The sequence below is a fragment of the Hylobates moloch genome, unplaced genomic scaffold (assembly GCF_009828535.3).
Source record: "Hylobates moloch isolate HMO894 unplaced genomic scaffold, HMol_V3 SCAFFOLD_15, whole genome shotgun sequence".
Lineage (NCBI taxonomy): Eukaryota > Metazoa > Chordata > Mammalia > Primates > Hylobatidae > Hylobates > Hylobates moloch.
Window position 1 is genome coordinate 79,977,527 of NW_026652290.1, and position 27,990 is coordinate 80,005,516.

At 53.1% G+C, this 27,990-nt stretch overlaps 1 protein-coding gene across 1 annotated transcript; it reads left to right on the forward strand.

The window, feature by feature from the left end:
- Positions 1-15,953: 15,953 nt before the first annotated feature.
- SIX2 (SIX homeobox 2) lies at positions 15,954-20,229 on the forward strand. Its single transcript, XM_032177080.2, has 2 exons — positions 15,954-16,855; positions 18,910-20,229. The coding sequence occupies exons 1-2, from the start codon at positions 16,296-16,298 to the stop codon at positions 19,223-19,225; spliced, it is 876 nt and encodes a 291-aa protein (XP_032032971.1). The 5' UTR covers positions 15,954-16,295; the 3' UTR covers positions 19,226-20,229.
- The last annotated feature ends 7,761 nt before the right edge of the window (positions 20,230-27,990 follow it).

Sequence of the window (27,990 nt, forward strand, 5' to 3'; positions counted from 1 at the left end):
TGGGAGAAAATTTTTGCAACCTACTCATCTGACAAAGGGCTAATATCCAGAATCTACAATGAACTCAAACAAATTTACAAGAAAAAAACAAACAACCCCATCAAAAAGTGGGCAGAGGACATGAACAGACACTTCTCAAAAGAAGACATTTATGCAGCCAAAAAACACATGAAGAAATGCTCATCATCACTGGCCATCAGAGAAATGCAAATCAAAACCACAGTGAGATACCATCTCACACCAGTTAGAATGGCCATCATTAAAAATCAGGAAACAACAGGTGCTGGAGAGGATGTGGAGAAATAGGAACACTTTTACACTGTTGGTGGGACTGTAAACTAGTTCAACCATTGTGGAAGTCAGTGTGGCGATTCCTCAGGGATCTCGAACTAGAAATACCATTTGACCCAGCCATCCCATTACTGGGTATATACCCAAAGGACTATAAATCATGCTGCTATAAAGACACATGCACACGTATGTTTATTGCGGCACTATTCACAATAGCAAAGACTTGGAACCAACCCAAATGTCCAACAACGATAGACTGGATTAAGAAAATGTGGCACATATACACCATGGAATACTATGCAGCCATAAAAAATGATGAGTTCGTGTCCTTTGTAGGGACATGGATGAAACTGGAAAACATCATTCTCAGTAAACTATCGCAAGGACAAAAAACCAAACACCACATGTTCTCACTCATAGGTGGGAATTGAACAATGAGAACTCATGGACACAGGAAGGGGAACATCACACTCCGGGGACTGTTGTGGGGTGGGGGGAGGGGGGAGGGACAGCATTAGGAGATACACCTAATGCTAAATGACGAGTTAATGGGTGCAGGAAATCAACATGGCACATGGATACATATGTAACAAACCTGCACATTGTGCACATGTACCCTAAAACAGTGAAAAAAAAAAGAAAAGAAAACAGGCCTTGTGACTGCTGGAGGGAGACCTGGGCCACACTGCAGTGAGACATTCAAAAACATTCATCCTTCACTGGGAAATCAATCTCAATTCCAGAAGGAGCCAGCTCTGCCAGTGAGGCGATTTCCCTCCTGCCCTGGCTACCACTGACAATAGAATACCAGCAAGCGTCATAGCATCCACCCGTCGCTGCGTCCCAGATCAGGTGGCCCGGGCTCCAGGACCACGCCGGGAGGAGGGGAGAAGCATCCTGGCCTGGCAGCCTAGCTCGGTCACGTGGGCATCCACTAGCCCACCTGGCCACCAGGCAGCACCTGGATTCCCCCTTCCTCCCTTCTACTCCTGCTGAATCCAAAGCATGGTCAGAGCATTCAACATGAACTCAACAGTCCTGCTGCTCAGGGTAGCAATACAGGACAGTGGCCACATGCCCAGACTCTGCAAGCAGGCCTTGCTTCAACTCTCTTCTCTGTCCCTAATTTAACCTCCCTGCACCCCAAGTACCCACTTTCCATTACGTAAAATGGGCTTAATGGCAGTCTCCACCTTAGAAAGTTGTCAGGGGAGTCATAAATCCTTCTTCTCAAGCCCCTTGTTCAGTGTCATAGTGAGCACTCAATAAAAGACAGCTACTATTTATAAATTAACAAAAGGACTTTTTAAAAATCTTCTGCTGGGTACAAGCCGCCATGCTAGATGTTGGACCATTTTTGTGTTCATTATGGCTGGGCAAGGGAAGGGAGGGAGAAAATATTTAATCCAGTAAATTTGAACAGTTATGAGAATCATAAGAGTCAATGGTAGCATTGACTAAAGGCTAAGAATGGCGTCTGCCCTATATGAGACGGGAGACCCTTGGTGCAGTAGGATGGGGTGAGTGAGTGCAAAGATTCTTTCCCATTCTCATGCCTGTCATACTAGTGGCTATGAAGGGACACAAACGCCCTGTTCTAGACCCAAAGGGGTGCTAGGACTCCTGCGGAAGAAGCAAGAGGACTTCTACTGGCGGATCCAGCAGCTCTGTCAGCCTGCCCCCACTATGGATCCAGGGATGAGCTCAGGGCTAGTGGAGGGATGCTGGGGTCGTGAGTCCCTGCATTGAAGGCCGCCTTTCATGCCTATGTGCATGTGAGAATTTTCTTGGGAAGACACATTTTCTTCATGTTTTCAATGGGGTCCCTGACGTCAAAAGGTTTAGAACCACTGCTCTACGGATTAACTTCATCCTGTCCAGCATGATTCTCAGATGATATTGTTAGCACCAGTCCTCTCTCTTCAACCAGACTGTATTTGCCATCCATCACCATCATCTGATATGGCCAGAGTAAATATGTATTGGTCGACTCTATATTTCTATATATTTTGGCTTTTCCCAGAAATCTCTCACTTTGGACACCTGGAGGGAGATAGGCAACAAACACAAAGCCTAGCAGGCTTTCTCAGGTATGGCTAACGTAGGTCAGGAAGGCAGCAGTCCCTCCTCACCTGACCCAGTTAGGGACTGGAACTGAAGCCTGCAGTCATTTACAAGTCATTGTGCACCATAATACTGCTAGTCATTCCTTTCTTCAACAAACATTTATTGAGGACCTACTGTGTGCCATGCACTGTTCCAGATGTTGGAGATATAGCCATAAGTCCATCAGGCAAAGTCCCTTTTGCCATGCAGTTTATACTGTAAGAATGAAACAATCAACGATAATCAGACAAGCATGATACTTTCAGATGGTGGTAAGTGTGAAGATAAAACATAATTGCATAGTGGAGAGAGTAGGGGACACTCAAGGTAAAAGCCTAGAGGTGGGAATAAGTTTGGCACATTTGAAGAATAGGAAGGAAGCTAGGGCAGCAGAAGCATAATGAGCAAAGAGACAGAGAAAGAGCATCAGAGACAGTGAGAGAGAGAAGCAGGGGCTGGATCACCTTGACCCTTGGAGATCTCCGTAGGGAGTTTGTGCTGGGTGCAGTGGGGGAACTATCAGATAATTTTAAACATCAAAGTAATGTGACACATATTGAAAGTCACTAGGGCTGCGGTGGAGAATTGTGGGAAAGAGAAGAAGCAAGGAAGCCACATACCAGGCGCCGAGCCAGACCCAGGGGACCCCATGACGAACAAGACAGCCACACACCCTGACCTCATGGAGCTTACAATCTTAAATAGGAGACTCTGGGGTTCCCTGCTTCCTTTGATCCAAAGTCAGAAGCAAACACAAGGCCGAGATGTGGCTGGTCTCTGAGCCAAGAAAGGAAATAGCATGGTTTCCTCCTGTTCACCCAGACCCGTTCAGCCTCAGAGGCACACCTCCCCTATCCTAATTCTCCTTGTTCAAACCCCAGACCAAGACCACCTTCCCCATCCGAGAAGCCTTCCTTGCCCACCTAGGCACACCTGTGTCCCAGTCATGGTGGTGAGGAGTGGTGGGTGGTCTTGCTCTCTTCTGCTTCACACAGGTGAGTTTTGTTGACCAGCTAGACTTCCCCCGCTGACAGCCTAACACAGAACTGGGTATAGAGTAAAGGCAGTGTAAATACTCCTCAGATTTATACTGTGGGAAAAGAAGTATATATTTGTCCATTGACTGGAATGGAATGAGATTAGATTGGATTGAATTGCTGGTGGGCATTGTAAGTACTGATGTAGGTGACATAGGACCTCCTAGAAACTTCTCAGATTAAATATAGGCTAGAAAAAAGGTAGTAGAAATTACAGATTCCTTGTGAATGACCACAGCCCCAGCCATGTGCTACAGTAGCTACAAAGATTAGAACAGATTGAGCTTACAAATTTTCCCAATGAAGAACACTAGCTATTGAGAAGGGGGAAATCTCAGTAACTGAGTTTACTTTTTTTTTTTTTTTTTTTGAGAGGAGTCTCGCTCTGTCACTAGGCTGGAGTGCAATGGCGCGATCTCGGCTCACTGCAACCTCCACCTCCTGGGTTCAAGCGATTCTCGTGCCTCAGCCTCTTGAGTAGCTGGGATTACAGGCATGTGCCACCACACCCAGCTAATTTTTGTATTTTTAGTAGAGACGGGATTTCACCGTGTTGGCCAGGATGGTCTCGATCTCCTGACGTCGCGATCCGCCCGCCTCAACCTCCCAAAGTGCTGGGATTACAGGTGTGAGCCACAGTGCCTGGCCATTTGTTTACATTTTCTAGTTTCAGGTTCTACTGTTCTTACCACTCAAGTCTCCCTCCCCCAAAACCATCACTAGAAATTGTGACTAAAGTCCCCTATAAAGAACTGGTTTGGGAGTGACCCAGAAGCATGAGGCACATTGAAGGCAAACCAGTCCCCATGGCTTCAGAAATTATATCTGCATGTGACTATGAATATGCATATCCATCATTCCTATTAATTATAAGTATAATGTATTTATATATGTATGTGTTGAGACAGATACTTGCCTATATGTATGTTTACCTACATGTGTGCAGGTACATTTGTATTTGATTCTATGTGTGTGTTTATGTGTGTGAGTCCCTTTCTATATCCTTTCAGCAAGAACTCTAAATTAGCCCCAGCTGTTTAGGAGGCTGAAGCAGGAGGATTGTTTGAACCCAGGAGTTTGAGGCTGCAACGAGCTATGATCGCATTACTGCACTCCAGCCTGGGCAACAGGGTGAGACCCTGTCTCAAAAAAAAGAAAGAAAAGTTTAAAAAGAATTCTAAATAGTCTTGCTAGGGCTACGACATCACTTAATAACTTTGTGGGCTTAATGTAAGCCTTTCCCATGAGGAAATCTCACCCTGTGAAGGGCTCATGGCCTTCCCAGTCTGAATCTGTTCTCTGCCTATGCTTGTTTCCCCGTGATAGCTTTGCCCTGGGCCTGCCCCTAGTGTAGGGAACAGACACTGGGGAACGTATTACCTGAAACCAGATAAGGGGCAGCCACAGAGTTCCAGAGGCTAAGATCCATCCGAGAGTTACCCCAACTAGTAGCTAGGGGTGTGGGCATAATATTTGATCCCCAGGGGAGACAGTTCTTAAGGCCCAAGGCAGGGGTCTGGAGTTCAGGACAGGTATTCAGATCCACGAGAAAATTGGATTACTAAGAGGAAAGCCAAAGGTCCTGATTATGTATTGCTGTGTAGCAATCACTCCAAAACCTAGTGGCTCAAAACAAGAGCAATTGTTTATTTTATTTATGAATAAAATGTGGTCAGGGCTTAGCAGGAATGGCTTCTCTATGTTCCTTGTGGCATCAGCTGGGGCACCTTGACTGGAGGTGGAGGATCCTTTTTCAAGATGGTTCACTGACATGCCTGGCAAATTGGTGCTGGTGCTTGCTTGAGAGTTCAGGCCTAAGGGGCCTTAATTCTTTTGCACATGGGCCCCTTCACAGGCTATTTGGGCTTCCTTACAGCATGGTGGCTGGTTCCAAGAACAAGTGTCCCAAGAGAACTAGGCAGACACGGTATTGCCTTTCATGACTTAGCCTCAGAAGTCACATTGTGTTACTTCTGCCATATTTACAAGCCCACCCAGATTTAAGGGAAACACACACACACACACCCCTCAACTATAGCAATGTCAAAGTCACATTAAAAGAAAAGCATGTGGAGCCAGGTGCGGTGGCTCACACCTGTAATCCCAGCACTTTGGGAGGCCGAGGCAGGCCAATCACTTGAGGCTAGGAGTTTGAGACCTGCCTGGCCAACGTGGCAGAACACCATCTCTACTAAAAATATATAAAAATTAGATGGGTGTAGTGGTGTGTGCCTGTAATCCCAGCTGCTCAGGAAGCTGAGGCATGAGAATCACTTGAACCCAGGAGGTGAAGGTTGTAGCAAGCCGAGATTGCGCCACTGCGCCCCAGCTTGGGTGACAGAGCTAGACTGTGTCTCAAAAAAAGAAAAAAGAAAAAGAAAAGAAAAGAAAAGCACATGGGATGGAAGATGTTGTAGTCACCTTTAGAAAATGAAATCTACCACACAGGTAGAAGACTACTCACACAACTAAATTCACTCCTTTTTCAACAAATATTTTTTGAGGACTTAAAAGGGGAGGAGTGGGGAACCAGAAGGATATAGTCCCTGCCTTCAAGGAGCTCCCAGTCATGGTGCCATCAGGTGTGAAATCAAGGGGTGAGAGCACTGTGACATAAGTGCAATGCTGGGGGTGAGGACAGGAAGGTGATATGGGAACTGGAGTAGGGCCATGGCCTGACCTGGGGAAGAATAATGTCAGGAAAGTTTTCCAGGGAAAGTAACATCTAATCTCAGTCCTGAAAGATTAAGAGATTGGGAAAGGAGGGAGACATTTCCAGGGAGATTTGAGGTGAGAGAGGGAAATACATTACTCAGCTTTGCCATAGTAACCAACAACCCCCAAACCTCAGAGGTTTACAATCATACATATTATTCCTAGCTCATATTGAATGTAGGCTGCAGGGCATCTGTGACTTTGCTTCAGGATGGAGCTCTGCACCACTTCTTTTTCATTCTGTGACACAGGCTGGAGCAGCACCTATCTGGGGTATGGAGGACAAAGAAGGAAGCGTCATGGTGGCAACTTGCAATGTCTCTAAAAGCTTCTGCTCATCCACTCATATTTCATTGATCAAAGCCAGTCACACAACTGAACCCAGAGTCAATGAGGCTGGGGCTTCTGCTTCTCTACAGGAGCATAGGTCATGGTGATGCACAGCTACAGAAGGGGTGGAAGAGTCCATGAGCTGCAAATTATTCAGGCTGGCTGAAGCCTTGAGGAAGAATTGGGCAGTGGGGAGAGGTAGGCTGCTCATATGTGCAAAGTCCAATAGCAAAGGGCCCCATTAGCCATGGTAAGGAGGCTAAATACCATCCTGAGGTTTATAGGTGCCATTAGAGGACTGTAAAGACAGAGTGGCACAATCTTATCTGTGTTCTAAATTGGTTGCTCTGGCTGATTTGTGATGGGCAACTTGGAAAAGGACTGACGTTGGGGAGCGAGGAGGAAGGGGAAAGAAAGGAAATCAATATTTATTTAATACATCTTAGGTACCAAGCACTAGACTCTCACGCTGATAGCAGACATGAATCGCAGTGGTACAGTCACTTCATTCTTCCAAGTCTGGGCTCACAGTCCCTGTTGATTGGGCAGTGGGCCATAGAATCCCTCCCACCCACCCACCTGAATATCACTGATCAGAGTGGGAATCACCAACCCAAGAGGAGCCTATAAGATTCTCTCTCTCTCCACCCCCATCCCCTCCCTCAGGAATTTGGAACAGGGGCAGAGATTTCTGAGTGCCTCTGGAGTGCCTGAACTAGGACACACAAAGACTAGGGAAGCACCCAGGACAAGTTGCTCTTCAGAGAGAGAAGAACAAAGACGCTTGGAAGGGAACACAGAAAAGAGACCATTCTCCCATCCAGAATGGGGGAAACTGTGCCTTCCTTGATTTCCAACTATTTCCCAGGTTCTGTTCCACTTCTCTTAAGGACAATGGTGTTCCTTACCCTTGAATGCATGTGCTACCCCTGAATCCTTAAAATAAATTTATTTTTGTGTCTTCTGTTTGTCTCAGTGGATTTCTATGACTTGTGCTTCAAAGTACCTTGACTAAGACACTCAGATTCTCTGAGTCCCCCAGGCTCACCCCAGGCATAATTGATACCAACTCAATGGGGCCATGAGCAGGTCCAGACTTTCCCAGCTGTGGGGCTGAGGATGCTGCGGGATTGTTTGCCCTGGTCACAGTGGACTCCTTCTCAGCAGGCGAAAACAGGGACTGAAGGTCACCAACCTCAGAAAATCTCAGGGCCTGGGGGGCTGAGACTTGAGGAGGACAAGGGATGGCTTTTCCTAGAACCTACACCTGTCCTCCTGGTACCTGGAAGGAACTCTCAACCATTGGAAGCTGGAAGTGTCTGGGAACCCAAGCTCAGAGAGAGGAATGGCTTTGTGGGTGAAGGAGGAGAACTTGGTAGAAAAGCAGGCCCCAGTGCAGTGGGTCAGAGCATGCACTCTGCAGCCAAACGGCCTGGGTTCGAGAACCCAGCTCTGGCATAGCTGCCAGACTTACACCTTACCTCTACAAGCCCCAGCGTCATCACCTGTAAGATGGAGATGCTAATCACATCCATTTCATACCAGCATTTGAGATTATGTGAAATAGCACAATGCCTAGCACATAATAAGCATTCAGTAACTTCTTCCTATCATTACTTTTGCTATTACAGAGGAACTAAGGGCAGCAAGGCTTATGGTTTATACTATGGGTTCTGGCATCAAAGACTGAAATTCCAGAGGCTCCTTACGAGCTGTATGACTTTGGGCAAGTTGCTTAACCTCTCTGAACCTGTCTCCTCACCTGTAAATGCTGATAATACCCACATTACAGGATTATTGTACCCACTCTACCTTAGTATACCATTTTGTGCACAGAAGATACTCTATTAGTGGAAGCTATTTTTTATTTCAACAGATACACCTGGCTCTATCTCAAGGCTCAGAGGGCTCAGGGGCTGATGAGGATGGAGTTACGGAAGGGAAGAGGAGTCACTTTATTTTATCTTGGTCACCATTCATAGTCCACACACACCTACAGAGCCTTCAGTATGAGTTCTGCTTTGTATTCAGTCCTGAGAACAAACACAATAGAAGCAGAAAACTTCATCTCAACCCCATCGAAATATGCAATGCCACATTTGTATGCAGCTGCCTTTTGCTTTGTGAGAATTATTCTAATTTGACCAAAATCCTGGAAATACTATCAGATAATGTAAAACATGATGGCAGCTGAAGTTCTCCAGTTTGTCTCCAAACAGGGAATCCAGCCTTTTCATATACATTAGCTTATTTCCTCTTCTCAAATCCCTGGAAGCAAGGTGTTGGTTACACCAATTTTTTTTTTTTTTTTTTTTTTTTGAGACAGAGTCTCTCTTTTCACCCAGGCTGGAGTGTAGTGGCGTGATCTCAGCTCTCTGCAACCTCCAACTCCTGGGTTCAAGCAATTCTCAGCCTCCTGAGTAGCTGGGATTACAGGCATGCACCACCACACCCAGAAACTTTTTGTATTTTTACCAGAGATGGAGTTTCTCCATATTAGCCAGGCTGGTCTTGAACTCCTGGCCTCAAGTGATGCGCCTGCTTCTGCCTCTGAAAGTGCTGGGATTACAGGGGCAAGCCACTGCACCCAGCCAGTTACACCTACTTTTATTCCCTCTGCCATCTACCAAGACCAGGAAACTGACTCCATAAGATAAAGTTGCTTACCTTTGGTCACACTGTTATTAAGTGGCAGGGGCAGGATTTAACCCAGATAGCCTGACTCCAAAGCCCACACTCTTTCCATGGTTGCTGTGGATAGTGAAACGCAGACACCAAGGTGGTCTCCTGTTGTACCCATTCCTGTCTTTCCAACTGCCCCCGAGGACCTCCAGTCACGTATCTCAGCATTTCCCAGGGTGCTTAGTCCAGGTCTGGGCATATAATAGAGTCTTGATAATAATTGTCACCTGGAAAGTCAATCCATTTTTTGATATTGAAGTCAGGTGCTTTTTGAAATAACATTAATTGTATGCAACTCTAAACACACTATCATGATCACAGCCCTAGTGACAATAGCATCAATTACTGAGCATCTACTATGTACCAGATGTTTCATAAACTTTCTCTCTAATCCCCAAAGTGGTTGTATTCAATTCAACAATCTATTTGTTGAATGCCTACTGCGTGCCAAACACTGGGCTCTAAAATCCCCATTTTACGAATGCACAAAATAAGGCTCCAAGAATGAGTAACTTATTAAAGGGGTGGATCTGGGTCAAGAACCCAGGCCTGTCTGACACCAAAGCCCACGTTCTCCACTCCACTCACTGTACCTTTCTCTGTGTGTGTGAGCATTTATAATAGTGTGACTACATTACAAGAGTTGGAACAAAGAAAGCTGACCGTACCTGTCACCACAAACCAGAATACCACAGCGCTACCAGAAAGACACCTCTTTGCAGCTAACTCTGACCAGGTCCCACTGCTGCAGGCTCATGCACAGGTTTCCCTGAGCGATCTGCCCTCCCCAGCAGGGCTGTATCTTGTTTCTACCTGCTTCATTAGAGTGTTCTCACAGCACTGTGCATAAATTAATTAGCACATATTCTTCTACAAGAAACAGCCCCTGGGTTTTAGCCTTAATTCAGAGACAACAAAATAAAGTATTGGATTCCCAAGTTAAGAACAATGCCGGCTTTTTCTAGGTTCCCTTTTAAAATGTAGAACTCGGTAGAAACCCTTATGTGGCTGCCTCCAATGGCCGGGTGGGAGTGGCCTCTTGCCCAGGCGCTACCCAAATGGGTAGAGCCAACAGTAGTCACCAGCCAGGCAGGAGGGGGTATCACTGATGAGTCGGGCTGATGCATTGTAATTAATGGTAATAAAAATAGATACCACATGAGAGAGAAGTGCCAAGCCAGGAATCTCTACGACAGGATAGAGTTTCTTTCAGGTAATGGAAAGAAGAAGAAAAAAAAGTCACTTCTAACAGGAAATCTGATCTACTCGTTGCCTACAGAGGATTTTTGTAAAGTGAGGAAATGCAACGGAAGACGGCAGTCCCAGAAAAATTGGAGTAACTCTACTTAGAAAACTTTCTTTCCTGCAGAAAGTGGTGGGTCTGGGCCAAGAACCATGGGTGATGCTATAGGCAGTTAGACCTGGAATTTCTAAGGGCAGTGAGTTCAGTCTGTAGCTCCTCGGGCCCTGGGGAGACTCCAGCACCCAGGACTCCTGGTTGAAGGAAAGCGTCCACTCTCTGAGACTTCTCCTCCAAGGAAGAGGAGAGTAAGAGGGGGACTGGGAGAGAAGAGCGGGAGGAAAGAGGAGGAAGAGGGCCATTCTCCTATTGACCTGGTCACTTCCCAGCTGTTGCTGTCAGTCAAACCCGATTGGCCATTCAGGCATCCATTCAAACATTTCCTGGGCACCCAGACGTTGCAGGGGAAACGTGTGATGGAGAAGAGCCAGCCTCTATCCCCCCAAGAATCCTGTGATCAGACCGTCTGGCAACCTAGTGCACCTCTGGGTTGTGTGTCTGTCTCCGAGGTCTCGCTCTTCGCAGACGCGCCCCACTTTTCGAGCCCTCCGAGCCAGCGCACTGGCGGCTCAGTGCTGGGGTGAGGAGGGAGGAACCAGCGGGCCCTCTCCGCGTCCTCTCCCTCCTCTCCCTCCTGGGCTACAGGCCTGCGGGGAGCCGAGCGCGCAGCCCCGCCGGCCTGAACTCTAGGCCCGCCGCGTGGGGGCGCTGGCGTGCAGACCCGGCGGAGCTACGGGGCCCGAGACGCGCAGCCCCTCTAAAGCACCACTGCAAAAACAACTCCGCGGTGGAGCTCCGCGGCTCCCTGAACCCAAAGCCGCCAGCCCGGCCCCTCGCCCCGTGGCCCTGCCCGCCGCGCCCGCGCCCCTCCGCACCCAGGCGAAGGGGCCCAGGAAGGGACTCCAGGACTAAGGCGGGACCGCGGGCGGGGACGCAGGGCCGGGGGTCGCAGGGAGGCTGCCAGCGCCCAGGCCCGGATACCCGCCCCAAATCCCGCCTGGTCCCGGCGCCACCCGGGCCGACTCGCCTCTTTGCCGACCTCCAGGCTGGCCCCGAGCCCCTGTGCTGGTTCTTTTCGTTTGAACAAGATCCCCCGTGAGCCCGCGTCCTCTAAACCGTTTGATCTTGTGGGCCCTCCAGGCTGCCGCGTGGGTCTCAAGGTAAAGGCCCGGAGGACAGAGGGGTGGCGGTGACCCCGGGGACCCAGTTGCTCCAGCTCTCGGGGCCTGTGACTGCCCCAGCCACGTGCAGCGCGGGCGACGCCGCGGTTCGCGCGGTTCCAGGAGTGCGGCCGCCCGGAGCCCAGCGCCTCTCAACCTTGCCCGGGCTCGGAGCGTCGCGGGGCGCGTTCTCCGATACGGAGAATTCGTGTGAGCCGACTGGCCTCGCCCTGACCTGCCCCTCGTAGGACAACACGGAAAACCGCTGATGCAGGGTTCGCGAGTAGCTGGTTGCGTCCGCCGGGACCCGACAGACCCGACAGGTGCGAGGGGCAGGTGGGGAGGCACCGGAGCCTCAGCGCAGCCCCGTCCGGCACCACCTGCCCGCTTTCAACGAAACACGTCGCCCAGGCCCAGAGAACTCCGGGACTGGGGAACGCGCCCGGCCCATCTCGGCTGGGGCGCTCGGAGCTGGGAGAGGGCGGAGAGCCGCCATCCACCCAGGCCGGAGCATCCCAGAGCCCGAGGTGCGGAGCAGCATGGAGCGCCCGAGGCGGGCGGCGCCAGGGCCGGAGTCTACCCAGGGGATTTCTGCCGCCTTCATAGGCTGGAAGAATAAAGATAAAAAAACAAACCAAAAAAAAAAAAGCTGTGGTCCCCTGACTTGGCACCGGGCACCCGCCCCCTTCTCTTTTTCCCTCTGCTACAAACAAGGTTTCTGGTTTGCCCAGAACAAAGGCCTACCCATCCGCTGGCCTTGGAAACAGCCAGAGAGCAGCTCCTTCTTCCTAGATTACCCTATTCTTTCCGAAACAGCCCCATCCCAAAACCAGGGAAGCCCTCGGGAGGCCAGTGGGCTGACTTCTTCCTTCTCGCAGAAATGCACCCGGTGGGCGCGGTGTGCCAGCCCTGGGCTGCCCAATGGGCGCCGGACAGTAGGTGCCTTCTGGCTCTGTCCTGATCGCTTCCTGCCCAACTCCAGGCACAAAGACCCCAAACTGTCCCTGACAATTCGTCTGGGACGAAGCTATTCCATCAGCCTGAGATCACTGGGGAGCACCCACCCACCCCTGCTGCTGCTTTCCAGAAAGCCTCATCCTCCCAGGGACTTCAGGGAAGCTTGAAGGTGAAAGGAGGCGTTTCAGTAAAGCTCAAATTTCCATGGTTCCGAAAAGGTTTCTCCCCCTAGCCATGGAGTTTCTCCCGTTTGTGCTGGATAAAAAGCAAGTGCAAGCCTCTTGGGAATGGGTCTTTGGACAGGAAGGAGGACAGGGATTCCGGAGATTGGAGTGAAGTAGACCCAAAAGTTTCGGCACCCCGTAGGCCTCTCAGCAACTGCTCTGGGCACGGCAACTAGGGGCTGAGATTGTCATTGGCTCAGGCTGGCTATTAAGTCCTCATCCAGACACCTCCCAAGTATTCTGTTCTGTGGCAAAGACTATCGGGGAATGGGCCAGGCAGGGAAGGGGCTGAGGAGTGTGAGGAGACCCTTATTCAGCATGTAACCCAGCTACTGCTGCTACCAAGAGGTTCTGGCCCACACCTGCTGGAACCGGTTTCCTGCATACATGGGGGAGGAGGAGAACGAGGGGCATATTGACACACACCCATACGTCGGGTAATGGTGCTCCGGGTTTTCAGTGCTTCCTCTGTAATGACCTTTCGTATGGCACACACTATATTATCCACGGTGGCAGGCCCCATGTCTGTTCTGTTCTCTCTGTGCTGCTGAGTGTTGCCTGGAGGCTCCTGGCAGGTCTGACTCATGGGCTTAGGGCCCAGGGGCTGCAAAGAGGGCAGCACTTGGAGGAACAGTGAGTCTGAAGCTCCAGAAAAATCTGCTTTCACTGAACATAGGCGGGACCCAGTCCTGGGGGAAGTTTAATCTTAAAGCTCCGTGGGTCGGAGGAGTGGCACATTCATGGTGAAGGCTGTGGCTGAGGTTGCAGAGATTGTATGCTTTTTCGAGGTTAGTGCTCTTAGACCCACCCCATCCCACAACCAGCAGGAACTTGAGAGATTACCCAGGCTTCAATCTAATAGTGGAAGAGAATGAAGAAGAGCGGACTGGGGACTGGCCCAGGGTCTCATACCAGGAAGTGACTGCCTGGTCTCACTCACCCACACCAGGCCAGGGTGCTCCTCTACAGCCCCAGCCTAAGCACGCTAAGATGTAAGATGGCCATTGCCAGGGCTGGGACCAGCCAGCCAGCTGAATCCTTATAACCACGTAGCTGAAGAAGAGGTGCTGAAAAGAGTACGTTGCACTTTTGTTGGAGGTCAGCAAAGTGGGCTTTGAACCTCATCATAGTCTGGGGTAAATTCTTCTCCATGTCTCCCAGGGTCCTTAGATCCAACTCTGGGGCAGCCCCTGTGCAGCAGTGCATAGGACTCTGGATAGGGTGGCCTGGACACAGCAGGCCTCCTCCCAGCCCACAGATACAGACTCTAAAGATGCCACCTGGATTTCTGCAGAAAGCTGCCCCTTTCTGCACCCGCACTGGCTTGGGACCTACTTTGTCAGCCCTGCGGCCTCATTCAACACGCCAGGGTAGGCCCCTGGAAGCTAAAGTCTTAAGAGGAGTCCCAGGGTTCCACTCTCTCATGCCTACAACACTCCCAAAGGACTTCCGGAATGCTGGAGCAGAGGGAAAATTTTTGAAATCTTGCAGAGAAGGAAATAATAAACACAAAGGAATAAATATATGTCTTACCATAGATACCAAGTAAAGCCAAAAGTTGAACCCAGCGCTCTAGACTCCCATTCCGTGCTCCTAGCACAAACTCCCTAGAAAGCATAAAAGGGTGGGAAAGAAGAAACTGGCCTAGACTCAGTTTCCATAGCCCTAGGCTGGCTGAGGGCAGAGCCCAGGATTTGTGCTGGCTTGGGTCAGGCACTGAGAATGGCCCTGGGAGCTCCTGGCCTGCAGCAGCTGAGAGGGGAAGAGGAGGAAACTGAAGGAAGTGGAAAGGACATGTCCGGGAAGGAGCTAAGCCCCGGGCTTTTCAAAACGTAGAGTAAGAACACACCCACCCTCAGTTCTCCCACCTTTGTGCGAGCCCTTCTCCCACAGGACCAGCACCACATGTTTCCACTGGCGCCCTGACAAAGAAGCAAAAAACAGGACCCCCTTTTAAAGCACCTCATCCCGGAGCTCAGCGAGCCAGTTCCCAGGCTGGAGTGGCCAGGAGCCGAGCCGATCCCCAGCGGAGAAGCGGGAGGACAGGGAATTTTGCCTCCGTTCTCCTCCCTGACCACCCACCGCGGAAGCGCCACCACCGTCCTAGGGTCCCTGCCCTCGCCCCTGTCCCCCGCCCCGGTGGGCAAACTGCGGGTCTGCGGAAGTTCTGCGGAAGCTGCCGGCCGGAGTCAGCTTCCATAGAGGCCACACGGAACTGCCTGGCGCTCCTCGGGCTGTGGGACCCGTGGGGTTAAGTCTGAGTCCCCGCCCGGCGAGGAGCAGAGAGCGCAGAGTTGGGGCGGTACAGGCCGCCAGGCAGCCGGCGGGGCTAGGAGAGGGAGGAAAGGCGGGATCCTCCGGGAAGTCGATTCTCCGGCGTCCGCCTGCGGCCACTGCCAAATCTTCCCCACTTCTTTCGTCTACTCCCTCCCCTTTTCCCTCGAGGACCGCTGGGTCCAGAGTTTCTAGGATGGGGGTGGGGCGCTGTCAGCAGAAAAATCCAAGTCTTTGAGCGGCACCCGAGCACGTCCAAACTCTCCCATCCCACTGGCCTGCGCCGGGGTAGAATGTCCCCGGTGAACAGAAAGCCTGGGAGGGACGCGGCGACCTGGGGAGAGGGGGAACCCGGTAGGGCCCGGGCGAGGCTGCAGAGCCCGCTCCTAGCGAAAGCTGCCCAAACTTTCTTCCCCTGGAGGCTCCTTCCACCCCTCTCCCTCCCCTTCCTCCTGGACACCCCCTTAAACGGTCTCCGCCTTCCCTTCTCTCCTCTTCCCTCCCCACCTCGATCCACCCCTTTTCGTCTTCGCCCGCTCCCCCCACTCTCCTGTCCTCCTCCTCCCTCCCTCTTTGGGCATCCGCCCCGTCAATCTCTGCCGCCGCCGGCCCCTCTCCGCCTCCCCTGCTCTCAGAGCGCCCCAGGCTCCAGTCAAGCCGCCCTCCGTTCTGCGCGGAGCGGGGCGATCTGTCAGCGGAGCCGGCCGGGGGGAGCCGCCCGGCCCGCCGAGGCTCGGGTTACCAGTGACTGACAGCGTCTCCATGGCGAATAATTTGACTCCGACTATTGTCTGGCGCTGGCAGGCCCCGGGTCAGATAACCGGACCAATCAGGGCGCGGGCCGCCGCGCCTCATGCCCGCTTAGAATAATATTATTAAAAAAGCTGAGAGCGAGCTAGACGGGAGGGAGAACGAGTGAGAAGCCAGCGAGGGAACGGCGGGCGGGCGCGGAGCATGCGGAGCGGCGCCCCGGGCGGCCCCCGGGCTTGGGCGAGGGCTTGGGCCAGGCGCGCGGGCCGTTGGGGTTCGGGGCTGCGCGGGACCCGCGGCCGGCGCGGGGACGTACGGCAGTGACTCGGGGCTCACAGGGGGCCAGCGCCGGGCCAGGGGGCCCGCCCCGCCCGCGTCTCGGCCCGGACGGCCCGGCGGGGAAGCTCCCATGCGGGACCGCGCGGCCCGGTGAGGGCGCGCGCGGGCGGGCGGGGACGCAGCCGGCACCATGTCCATGCTGCCCACCTTCGGCTTCACGCAGGAGCAAGTGGCGTGCGTGTGCGAGGTGCTGCAGCAGGGCGGCAACATCGAGCGGCTGGGCCGCTTCCTGTGGTCGCTGCCCGCCTGCGAGCACCTCCACAAGAATGAAAGCGTGCTCAAGGCCAAGGCCGTGGTGGCCTTCCACCGCGGCAACTTCCGCGAGCTCTACAAGATCCTGGAGAGCCACCAGTTCTCGCCGCACAACCACGCCAAGCTGCAGCAGCTGTGGCTCAAGGCACACTACATCGAGGCGGAGAAGCTGCGCGGCCGACCCCTGGGCGCCGTGGGCAAATACCGCGTGCGCCGCAAATTCCCGCTGCCGCGCTCCATCTGGGACGGCGAGGAGACCAGCTACTGCTTCAAGGAAAAGAGTCGCAGCGTGCTGCGCGAGTGGTACGCGCACAACCCCTACCCTTCACCCCGCGAGAAGCGCGAGCTGGCGGAGGCCACGGGCCTCACCACCACACAGGTCAGCAACTGGTTCAAGAACCGGCGGCAGCGCGACCGGGCGGCCGAGGCCAAGGAAAGGTACGAGTAAGTAGACCTTCTTCGGCGCCAGCTCACCGGGGCCCAAGGGAGGGGTTCGCAGGGCTTCTGCCCGTCCCCCGGAGAGGCCTAAACTGGGCCCCGAGGCCCGGCCACAGCCCGGCCTGACTCGGACGATGCTTAGGCCTTTCTATGCCGGAGACCCGGCGAGCAGGGATTTGTCTAAAGCGGGCAGAGCAATTCAGGAAGTTGTCAACTAACTACTCGGTCGCTAGAGGAAAAGGGTGGAGAAGCAGGGAGCTTCGGGGCAGCGCAGGACTGTGGGCCTGGATCCCCTGTGAGGCAGGCACAGTAGGTCTGGTCATCCTCAGGACAGAGGTGTTTGGGCCCAGATGAAAGGGGATTTGCAGATTCCTTGCTGGTGGTGCTTGCAGATTTCTTGCTGGTGGTGCTTCCCGGCATTTCCCCCCAGCCTTACTCAGCTCCAGGCCAAAGTGTGATGGGGTCGGGACTGGGACTGGAACTTCCCTAGTATGACCTGGATGGGGAAAAGCCTGGCCATGAATTTTCGTTGTCAGATGTGGGAGTTGAGAGCGGCTCCTTTATCGCCTTAGAAAGGATCCAGAGGTGAAAGGGAGGAAGTGTCAGTTCTGCCTTGCTAGAGATAGCCGCCCTTCCCTGGCACTCCAGGCCCTTGATGCCTCTCTCCTTGGGCCCTACCTCTGATGGGTAGGTCGGAATGTCTGCGGTGAGCTGAGAGCCACAGAGGGGCTGGGAGTTGAATGTCCTCAGGTAAACCAGGACTTCCTGAACCAGCCTAAAGGTTGATCATTAGGCCCTTGCCACTGCCTGCCCTATAACCCCTCAGGACCCCAAACCTGGAGAGAAACTTATTATGGGAACAGAATCCAGCCCAGGGTAAGAGCAAAACAGGACACCTGGGGTTGGTGATATGGGGTGTGTTCCACCGTGAGTTTGAATGATCAGGGTCAGAGGTGGGGGTGCTGAACCAGAAACATCTTAGGGGGAGTGCTGCAGGCTCAGATACTCCTAGGTATCTGAGACCCTGAGGTTGGAGTATCCACAGTGGTGAGGTCTCAGCTGCCAGCCCTGTGGAAAGTTCTCTCCCAGGAAAGCAGAAAGAAAAACCCTCCCGAAGCTGGTGACAAGAGATCCTACCCAGGATTTTAAATATCCAAATCTGGGGAGGAGCTGTCAGTCAAAGGCATAGAAGGAGGTGGGTTCTCTCTGCTGGGTCCCTCTCCACCCAAACCGGCATGTGATCAGACTCCTGAAAACCTGGGTTCTCAGACCAGGCCCCAGATGAGAGCTACAGATTCCCGGAGTGGCTGGTTACAATGGAAAAGCCTCGGCCTTCTCCCAGGGGCTGCCCTTTATCCCCCAAGCTTCTAGTCTCTCAAATGACGTTTTCACTGTACCACCACGGAAAGGGAGTCCTCCATCTCTGGACCCTTGTCTCTAGGCCCAGCGAGGAGAGCCCTCACAGGGCTGCCCATTTTGGAGCTACAGGGAAAGGACGCTTAGCCCCAGGAGCCTGTCTCCCAGCCAGGGGTCTCCCTCGGGCAGAAAAAGCAAAGGGAAATGAAGGCTTGTGAGAGGCCCTAAATCCCTTGACCTGGGATCCAGGGTTCCTTAACCTCCTAGCCCCACATCTACCCAGCAAACCTGGCTTGAGGAGCCTAGAGTGATCTGAAAATCCAGGCATCGTCTCTTCCTCCCTGCTGTCCCCACAACTTCAGGGAACCCTGTTCCCCTGCCCCTCTGTTCCTGAAAAGAAATATTGGGGAAGGGGGAAAGAAGAAATACAGAAAAGATATTGATGAAATTGAGAGCATGAGAGTTGGGGACGATAACGACAGAGGGGCAAGAGAAATTGGGTGTTGAGAGATGGAGAGAACGGGCAGAAAGGAGAACCCAGACCAGGTTGAGGAAATGGTAGAAACCAAAAACTCCCGCAGGCCACAAGCCCGGGATCTGTCTCCCGAGGCTGGTTGCTGGCTCTGACTGCGACTGAGATGGCGCTGGGTGGTCTCGATGTCCCTACTGACCCCGCTGCTTTGCTCCCGCACTTGCAGGGAGAACAACGAGAACTCCAATTCTAACAGCCACAACCCGCTGAATGGCAGCGGCAAGTCGGTGTTAGGCAGCTCAGAGGACGAGAAGACTCCATCCGGGACGCCAGACCACTCATCATCCAGCCCCGCACTGCTGCTCAGCCCGCCGCCCCCTGGGCTGCCGTCCCTGCACAGCCTGGGCCACCCTCCGGGCCCCAGCGCAGTGCCAGTGCCGGTGCCAGGCGGAGGTGGAGCAGACCCACTGCAGCACCACCATGGCCTGCAGGACTCCATCCTCAACCCCATGTCAGCCAACCTCGTGGACCTGGGCTCCTAGAACCCGTTTGCCTTGACGAGTTTGCCTTTTGTGACTTGACACTGGGGACCTGAGAGTGGCGGTGTCCAGGGGCGCCCCGCCCCTGTGGCCCCACCAGGTACTGAAAGACTCGCAGGCTGAGCGGGTAGAACAGCCGGGTAGGGCAGATAGCTGTCTATGTTGGTTCTTGTTTGGGATTTATTTTCAACGAGTTACTTTTGGGATCCTTTTGGGGCTGGAGACTGGGTCTTGAACCACAGAAGGGAATAAATTATACACCATTGTCATTCTCTCCCTCTCTCTCTTCCTTTCTTTTCCCCTCCTCTCTTGCCTTGCCTTTTCCCCCTTTCCCTTCCTTCTCTTTTCTTTTTTCTGCTTTCTGTCTGTCTTTCTCCCTCTCCTTGTATTGCTTTCCCTTTTGTCTATTTTCTTCTGGATTTCTGGCTTGCCACCGTTCACTCTGTCCTTCTGTCTCTCCCTTTCTCTCTCCCTCTCTGTTTCTCCTCTCTTCTCTCCTGCCAGTCTCTTGTACTCTGTGTCCTGGTCCCTCCATGTGTACCTCTGTCTTTCTCCTCCTGTCTGGTGGTCTATCTGCCCCTGCCTCAGGCCCTCACTTTACCGGAGTTGGGGGTGGGAGAGGGAAGAGGAGAGAAAAGACAGGGCCTTTGAACCTAGGCCTTCTCCTGAGGCCCTTTCCCTCGCCCCTGTGGGTCAGTGGGAGCTGCAGGTGTCAGCTTTTCGCCAAGTAACTTAAGTGAGAGAGAAAGGGCAGCGCCACAGAAGCCCCTAAACGCCGCCTCGTCGTCGTACGCCCCTCGTCCTTCTCTCTTGGCGAGGCCCCGCCACACCGCGCTCTTCCTCCGGGGACTGTGGCTACAGCGCTCCCGGCTGAGCGCGCCCCCCCGAGCCGCCGACTTGCCGTCTTCCTGTAATGCCCTCATGTGAATGTTCTTCGGGAAATATTTCTGCTTTTATTTTATAATAAAATTAGAAATCATAAATATATAAATGGTTATATGCCACAAGGCCCGCGGGTCGGGAGTGCAGCAGTGTCTGATTTCCCTACCAAGACTCGACACCCCGGGTGGGCCGTTCTGGTTGGCGATGCTCTCTGGTGAGTCCCGAAAACAGCGAGACGCCTTCCCCTACACACGACGTGCGTCAGTCGCTAGGTGAAGGCATTGAAATTCCTGAAACACCCCCCTCCCTTTTCCTGGCTGGGAAAACTCCCTGCAGAAGCGGGGAGGGGCAGCCTGCTGTCCTCCCCACACCAGCGACGCTCAGAGCCCTTGCCAGCCTCTTTCTTCACCTCGAGGTCGAAGTGGAAGACGAGAGAGCTTGTGCCGAGGGCGGGTACGTACCTTCGGAAATGCCAAAGCTGGGGAAGAAATTGGGCCGCAGAAGTTTCCTGCCGCGCGTACTCCTTGGCGGTGATTGCAGTCTCCTAGACTGCGCTCGATGCGCTGCGCGGATTTGCCGGTCCCAGGCTCAGATCCCCAGACTTAAGCTCCAGACGCGCAGTCCCGGTGCTGCGTGTGGCAGTGGAGCAAAGGTCTTCGAGCTCGCAGACCTGCTTCTGTGGATTTGCAGTGAAACTGAAGGGTCAGGGAAGGAGGGAAATCGGACTCAGGGCGGCCGGGCCGGCGGCCGCCTCTGCTCTCCTGTTTCTCCCTTTCTCTCTCCCTCTCTGTTTCTCCCTTCTTCTCACCTGCCAGTCTTTTGTGCTCTGTGTCCTGGTCCCTCCATCTGTACTCCTGTCCTTCTCCTGTCTGGTGGTCTATCTGCCCCTACCTCGGCCCTCGCTTTCCCGGAGTGAGGGGTGGGAGAGGGAAGAGGAGAGAAAAGACACGGGTGAGACCGAGCTGGCGGCCCCGGCTCCACGCATGGGGCGCCTAGGTGCTTCGCTGGCTATCAATTAAACCTGCAGCGCCCCCTCCTCTCTGGAGTGCCAGCCCCCTCTTTAAACGACGCATCTGAACCAGCCCAGGCAGATCCGTAGCGGGCAGGACTCCGAGAGGAAGAATTTGAGGCTTTCCCTTCTCGGGTCGCAGTGGCGGTAGGTACTGACCGCGTCCCTCAGCGACCGGGGCACAGCGGCTGGGCGGAAGGAAGGGGATGAGGCGCTCGTGGCGCCCCCGAGTTCCTGGAGCACTCTCTCTCGGGGCTTTTCCTTTCAGCGTTTTCTGGTAAAACCAGGATAAAATCAGAATACCCTTTCGCTTGGACTTTCTAAGCAGCAAGGATTCCTTCCTAGTTGAGATTGGAGCAGCTGCAGGCTGCTAGGCCAGCTAATTTGGCGCTGGAGCCTGCACCTGGCTCTTGGACCTGTGCAGGCCTGGAGGTCAAGGGGCTACCCGAGAGGCTAGGACTGCACGGAGTGGCTGCAGTCCTCTGCCTGGGGTCGCACCATGCGTCCCTCCACCTTTGCACCCCAAGAGGAATTCCAGTCAAGGCAGTTACTGCGGCCTCTCCTGGAAGCTGTGCTCTCAGGGACAGCTCAGGTCCTCCCGGGAAATGGTCTGTGTTTCTATGGCCTGTGTGGGCCCAACTTCTGCTGACGGACAGGGTGAATGGCAGGCTACTGCCTGAAGGTCCCAAAAGACTCAAGTGATGCCTGAAGCCACCTTGGGACAGCCTAGCCAGCCACACAGGACTTGGTGATGTCCGGTGAGGTACCAGAGCCCACTCTTCTATGTACTTACTTCTAGGGAGGAAAAAAACAGTAGCCTCTGTATCCTGTCTCGCCCCTGCCCGTCCCCCATTTTCCAGTCTCACAATCACAGGAAAACAGGCTCTATACCAACTTTCACAAGGATGGGAACATATACATTTAACATTAATTAAATTCAAGTTTATTATGAGCCTGCTATGTGCCAGGCATGGTAGACAACACCAAATCCCCTCACCCTCTCACGCAGCCACCACTCAGGGAAACACACAGACTCTGTCACACACATGTTCACCCCTGCACACGTTAGCACATCAGACCCTCCGCCCATTTTCAGACACACAAACACATCCTCAGGGACTCTCCCGCACTGATATACATGGGAGATACCCGCACAAATGAACCCTTCTTCATGCCTGTGCCCACACACACACATATACATCATGCTTCTCCACAGAAGCACACAAACCCACAGCCACACACTGGTGCCCTGGCTAAGCAACCAGTCCCTGCCCCGTCAACCTGCTAGAACAAGACCCAGCCATGCAGCATGGATTGCTGGGAAGGCCTTGACACCTGGCTGCTTGATCCCAGAGAAAGAGATGGCCCCAGGGCCCAGGTGGCAGCTGCTGAGAGATGCACCCCAGGCACTCTCTCAGCCAGCCCAGGTGGGATCTCAGGAGTTTGCCTGGAGTTTTCACCTGCCGGTAGGGATCAGGGTGCCAGACCCAGGCTTTACTCTGGAAAATGAATCCCAGCATAGGGGCACTACTTGTTGCAACTCCCCTCTTTTCCTCCCTCTTGGAAAGCTAACCACAAAAATATTTAAATAAATAAATTTTAAAAAAATATTTAAACGGAGAGGCGGGTACTACGTGGAAGTTCTGAAAATAAATTTGGAAGCTACTCACCCACTGCATAAATCAATACAAGCTGGTCCTCAGTTCCTCACCTGGGAAAACCGAGCTGCTGTCCTGACCTGCGAGTAACGTTCACACAGATGTTACTTGGTTGATTACAGCCACTCCCTGTTGGCGTCCCCACGGAATAGGATTCCCAGTGGCTTGTCACCTCTCTGCCACCCTCCACCCCCCCTCACCCTGTAGCAGTCGCGGAAGTCACCAGTTTTGCTCCAGCCACCTAAAGTGACCAAGTGACTGGAAGTGCCCAATCTTCTTTTCTGTTCCCCGAAAGCGTTTGCTACCAGACACCCTTCATTTGTTCCCAACGAGGTCCCATGACCATGGGGCCCTTTAGGGTGAAACCCCATGAAGAAATAAAATCCAGCCCTAGGGGCAGCTGGCTAGACCAGAGACAGGAAATCTGCTTGGGGTCATTAAAGCCCCGGGCTACAGAGGGCAGAGGAGAGTATGCGGAGCTCGCAGTGTGTCCCTGTCAGTCTCCTCCCCATCCCCACCCCCACCCCGGCGCCCCGCTGACCCTCTCCAGGACTCAAATCCCTACCCCAAATGGTATCTTGAGGGAGTGGTGCCTGCCTGGGGAGCTGGTGATGACATCGCATTGCACCAGGAAAAGTTAAACAGAGCCAGGGAGATCTGGTGAGAGAACAGGGTCTACTCAATTCTTGGTCATCTTTAGTCATTGTAGGAAATACAGTTTTGGCCAATGAAAAAGGCAGGACCAGCATCCTGGGAATTTGGCCTCCACAACCCCCTAGGGCCCATCTTCCGCTGAAATCCGCCAGGGCGCTGGGACAGAAGTAAATGTTTTTGTGAGGGATAGTTGAAGAAAAACCGAAGAGGAGAGGACTTTTGACTGGGCCCCTTCCTTTTTCATCGTGTTCCCATCCTAGCACTAAGACTTCAGTCGTCTGGGTCCTCAAAGTTGCCTAGGAAAGGCTGGAGGGGCAGGGCGACCCAGTGGCTGTGTACTGGAAGATGTGAGCTGACCTGAGAGAAAACGCGTGCACCGCGAGAGGGTGAAAAAATGCCCCGATGAGCGCCGAGGGGGCGGACGTGCACCTCGGGAGGGTAGCGGCCCTTTAGTACACAGGTGTAAGGGTGAGCCCAGAAGCCCAGGAGCCCACCAAGCGCCCGGCGGAGTCGGGAAAGTCAGGCTGAACCTCAGGGCTCCCGCACCTAAGTGAATGCGCCGGGGCTAGAGGAGGATCAGCCTCTCTCCATTCCTGCAGCCTGAACCCACCCCAGAGCGGGTTGGTGCTCCTTCCTGGAGCCGCTGCCGGCGGCGGCCGGCTGGTGAGCAGGAAGGGAAGGAGGAACTCCTGGTGCGGCGGTCGGGGACCAGGCGACCGAGCCGAGACTGGTCCTGAAAGACCTCGCGTCCAGGTGTCAGGGTCAAGGTTCCGAGCGACCTCGCGGGAGTCTCTTTTGGAAACTCCGCGGGTGCCTGTGCGGCTGGAACTCGGAAACGGTTTCTCCTGGGTTGCAGGATGGAATCGAAGTGCAGAGGCAGATTGGGTGCCCTCCGATGGGGTGTCTTCCACGTCGTTTCCCCACAATCTCGGCCGCAGGGCAGCTCCCTCGCCTGGCAGATGCCCGCCCCAGGCCGCCCTGCAGTGGAGAAAGTCTCCGTTACACCGCTGGGGATGGGTCCGAAGAAGGCCTGCCGCCTCGCCAGACCCAAGAGACGTCCCTAGCTGCCCTAGAGGACTCTTTCTTGGAAGGACCCACAAATCGGAGAGGCCGGCACAAAAGCGGACATGAGACTAAATCAAGAGCTAGCAGCGGCCCAGCCTACCCTGAGCACCAAGCGCGTCCTCCCTCCCTAAGTACCGGGTACCGACCTCACCGCAGGCCGGCTCCAGGAGGGATACAGGGCTCCGCCTGCTCTGGGCGACCTAGGCCTCCGAAGACCGCAGTGCCGCAACTCCCACTTGCCCCGGCGGGGGCGGCTTTCCAGGGAGAGTAACCAACGCACTGCTTGGGGTAATGCCAGGCTCTGGGCCGTGAGGTCAGGGGAGCTTGGGACGTTAGGACTGGTCAACCCGATTCCCTTCAGCCCATTGAGCCGGCGGCCTGGCCGTAGGACAGAGGCCTGGGACCCAGGACGCTTGAGCCGCCCCGCGGGCGACAAAGCCATCTGCAACTCTGTCATTCCTAGTAGCTGTTAGGCTCAGAAGACTCCACCACTGCCAATCCAGGGCCCCCAGGCCCACACCCAGGATTCTGTAGTCCCGCTGGGGAGCGCTGTCTCGGCTGCTCCAGCCCAAGAGTCAGACTTCAGCTATCTGAGATTGTCTAAAAAGTAACCGGTCTGTGGGGCAGGAGGGTAAGAGTAGCCGCAGAGTGCAGGTGCAGTGGTGCGATCATAGCTCACTCGAACTCCTGGGCTCAAATGATCCTCCCTGCCTCAGTCTCCCCAGTAGCTAGGACTACTGGCGCGTGACCATGCTTGGCTAATTTTTTTAGTTTTTGTAGAGATGGGGTCTCCTTACATTGCCTACCCTGGTCTCGAACTCCTGGGCTCCAATAATCCTCCCGCCTCAGCCTCCCAAAGTGCTGGGATTATGAGGGTGAGCCACTGCACCTGGCCTTTAACTACCATTTATTGAACATATACTATGTGCATAGAGCACTTTAGATACCTGGTATCTGTTTAATTCTCACAGAGCCCATACCAAGAAATTATTATTACCAGTATAAGAAATGAAGGTGCCAGGTTCAGGAACTTGCTGGAGTTACACATTAATTACAGCAGCAGTATGAGCATTTGAACTCAGTCTCAGAGTCTGCAGCCACTTTCTTCCCAGGATGCTGACTGCCCGTGAGTGAGCTCAGTGCTTGAGATTGGAGCCCCACATGGTCCAGGAGCTTCAGATAGCAGGGACAGGTGTGGTGACTCCCACGGTGCGGGGTCGGTGGGGTGATCTGGACAGCTCTTAGATGTGGGGAGAGAACACCAGGCTACTCAATCCTCAGTTAGTCCTTGTAGGAAATACAATTTTGGCCATGAAAAAGACAGGGACCAGCAGCTCTGGGGCCATGTGAAACGTAGACTGAGGGGTGGTAACAGAACTCACAGCCTCAGTGATCACCTTAAATAGCTTAAATCCTGTGAAAGAGTTTATATCCTCAATAATTCACAAAATTACTGTTTCCTCACTTGCCCTCTACTGTGTAGACATGACTCACAGTCCAGCAGCCCAGAAGGGGTTTCTACCAGTGCTGGCTATTCCAGAGTAAAGATGGAGCCACGAAACCCCAAGGTCAGCCTGCTGCTATCTCCCTCTTTCCCCTCCTTCTGCGACCCCCACCTGGTCTCAGCCACTCAGCTCAGGAAGATGAGACTGAGGATGATAGAAGGACCCTGAGGGCTGAGACATTAGTCCTTGTGGGATGTCCTCCTCTCCCCACCCCACCCTACCCCATTAATCCCACACTGGTGGGTTGGGGGCAAAGTTCTCTGTCTGGGAGCCAGTATATTAAAGCATCATTCCAGTCACTCTGGTTTACCACTGCAGAGCAAGGAGGCCAAGGAGGGAGGGGGAACCCAGACCCTGCTCTCTAAAGACCAGAAAAGAGCTGGCCATCTCTGCTCCCCCAGCCTCACACAGGCCCCGCTGGAAGCCCTCATCCCCTTCTCCAGCCTGCGGAGATATTGGTGGTACAAGCTCTCTGATTTCACCAGAGCTAGATGATTCTATCAGTTTTAAGATAAAGTGTATGAAATAGGCTATTGTCCTGAGGCAAAGCTTTTGGTGACACTGGAAAGCCACCATGAACTGATGAAGGAGGTCACCCATCCAAGCCTAGGGAAGTGAGCTAAACTTAAGGGTGATGCTAAACTTAAGGAGATAAACCCAGAAGTGTGAGTGCTCCTCCCATTTCCTTCCCAGGGAAGAGCCCTGGCACTGATGGGGTGGGGAAGGTGGCCAGAGGGAATTAGAAAAGCAGAGAAGGTGAAGGTGAATCGTTTCTAAATGCCAAGTAATATGAATAGCTCCTAGCATTCTTTATATGGTACTTTGCAGAATTTCAATGGTTTCACAAAATTCTCATTGCTTAATATTCACAATTATATAGGTAGGCAGGAAAGTAATTCTGATCCATATTTGGCACATGAGGAACTGAGGCCCAAGATGTTATGTGTGGCTCTCCTGAGGTCCCAGAGCTAATGGAGGCTCTTCTACACTCTACTTTTGAGGTGACTTGTTAAGTTTTGGGGAAAGAGCAGATACCAAACCAGCCCAAAGAATAAAGATTGCTCTCCTGGAATTGGGGAAAGGATGTGGAGAGATGGCAGCCATCGTGCAGGTCTAGATGATGCCACAGAGACTTAAGTAAAAGTATCTCAAAATCAGAACAATCTGCCTCTGAAATAACTAAAAGGAATGCCTGGAGCCACTTCCGTACAAGGGAAGCCTGGGGAAGTGGATAGAACTGAGAACCAGAGCTTTGTTCTGTCATTGGACTTGAGACCTGTCAGTTAAAGCTTTCAGCCAATGAGCATGGAGCCAGAGATTTTCTTAAAAGGTCAAAGTTTTGTAGGTGATGCCCAAAGAGCTGCAGATTTTGTAACTGGAGAAAATGAGAAGGGACTCAAGGCTTTTGTTTAATCTGAAAGCCTAGACCCTGATGTTGGTCTGGAGCCTTAAGTGTAGAAGTCAAGAATCACTTTTTTTTTTTTTTTTTTAAGATGGAGTCTCACTCTGTCGCCCAAGCTGGAGTGCAGTGGTGCGATCTCGGCTCACTGCAACCTCCACCACTTCCTGGGTTCAAACGATTGTCCTGCCTCAGCCCCCTGAGTAGCTGGGATTACAGGCATGCACCACCACGCTCAACTAATTTTTATGTTTTTAGTAGAGGCGGGATTTCACCATGTTGGCCAGGCTGGTCTTGAACTCCTGACCTCAGGTGATCCACCCATCTCCACCTCCCAAAGTGCTGGGATTACAGGCGTGAGCCACAGTGCCAGGCTGAGAATCACTTTATAATTTATTTATTATACCTTAAAGGAGTAGGTAAATCAAGTGCCCTGAAGGCGAATAATATTCAATGGCAAGAAATGGTAAGGGAATTGGGGCAAGGAATGAATGAAGACAAGAGTGATGACAAAGGGTGACAGAGGTGAGAGTCCAGGATATCTGGAGCCAAGATACAAACTTGGAGTCAGGCAGGCATCAGCCGGCAGCACCTTC

Excerpts from the sequence above, each read along its gene's own strand:
- SIX2 (XM_032177080.2), top strand. The coding sequence starts at position 16,296 with ATGTCCATGCTGCCCACCTTCGGCTTCACGCAGGAGCAAGTGGCGTGC. Across the intron at positions 16,856-18,909 it reads GCGGCCGAGGCCAAGGAAAG|GGAGAACAACGAGAACTCCA; the intron begins GTACGAGTAAGT and ends CCGCACTTGCAG.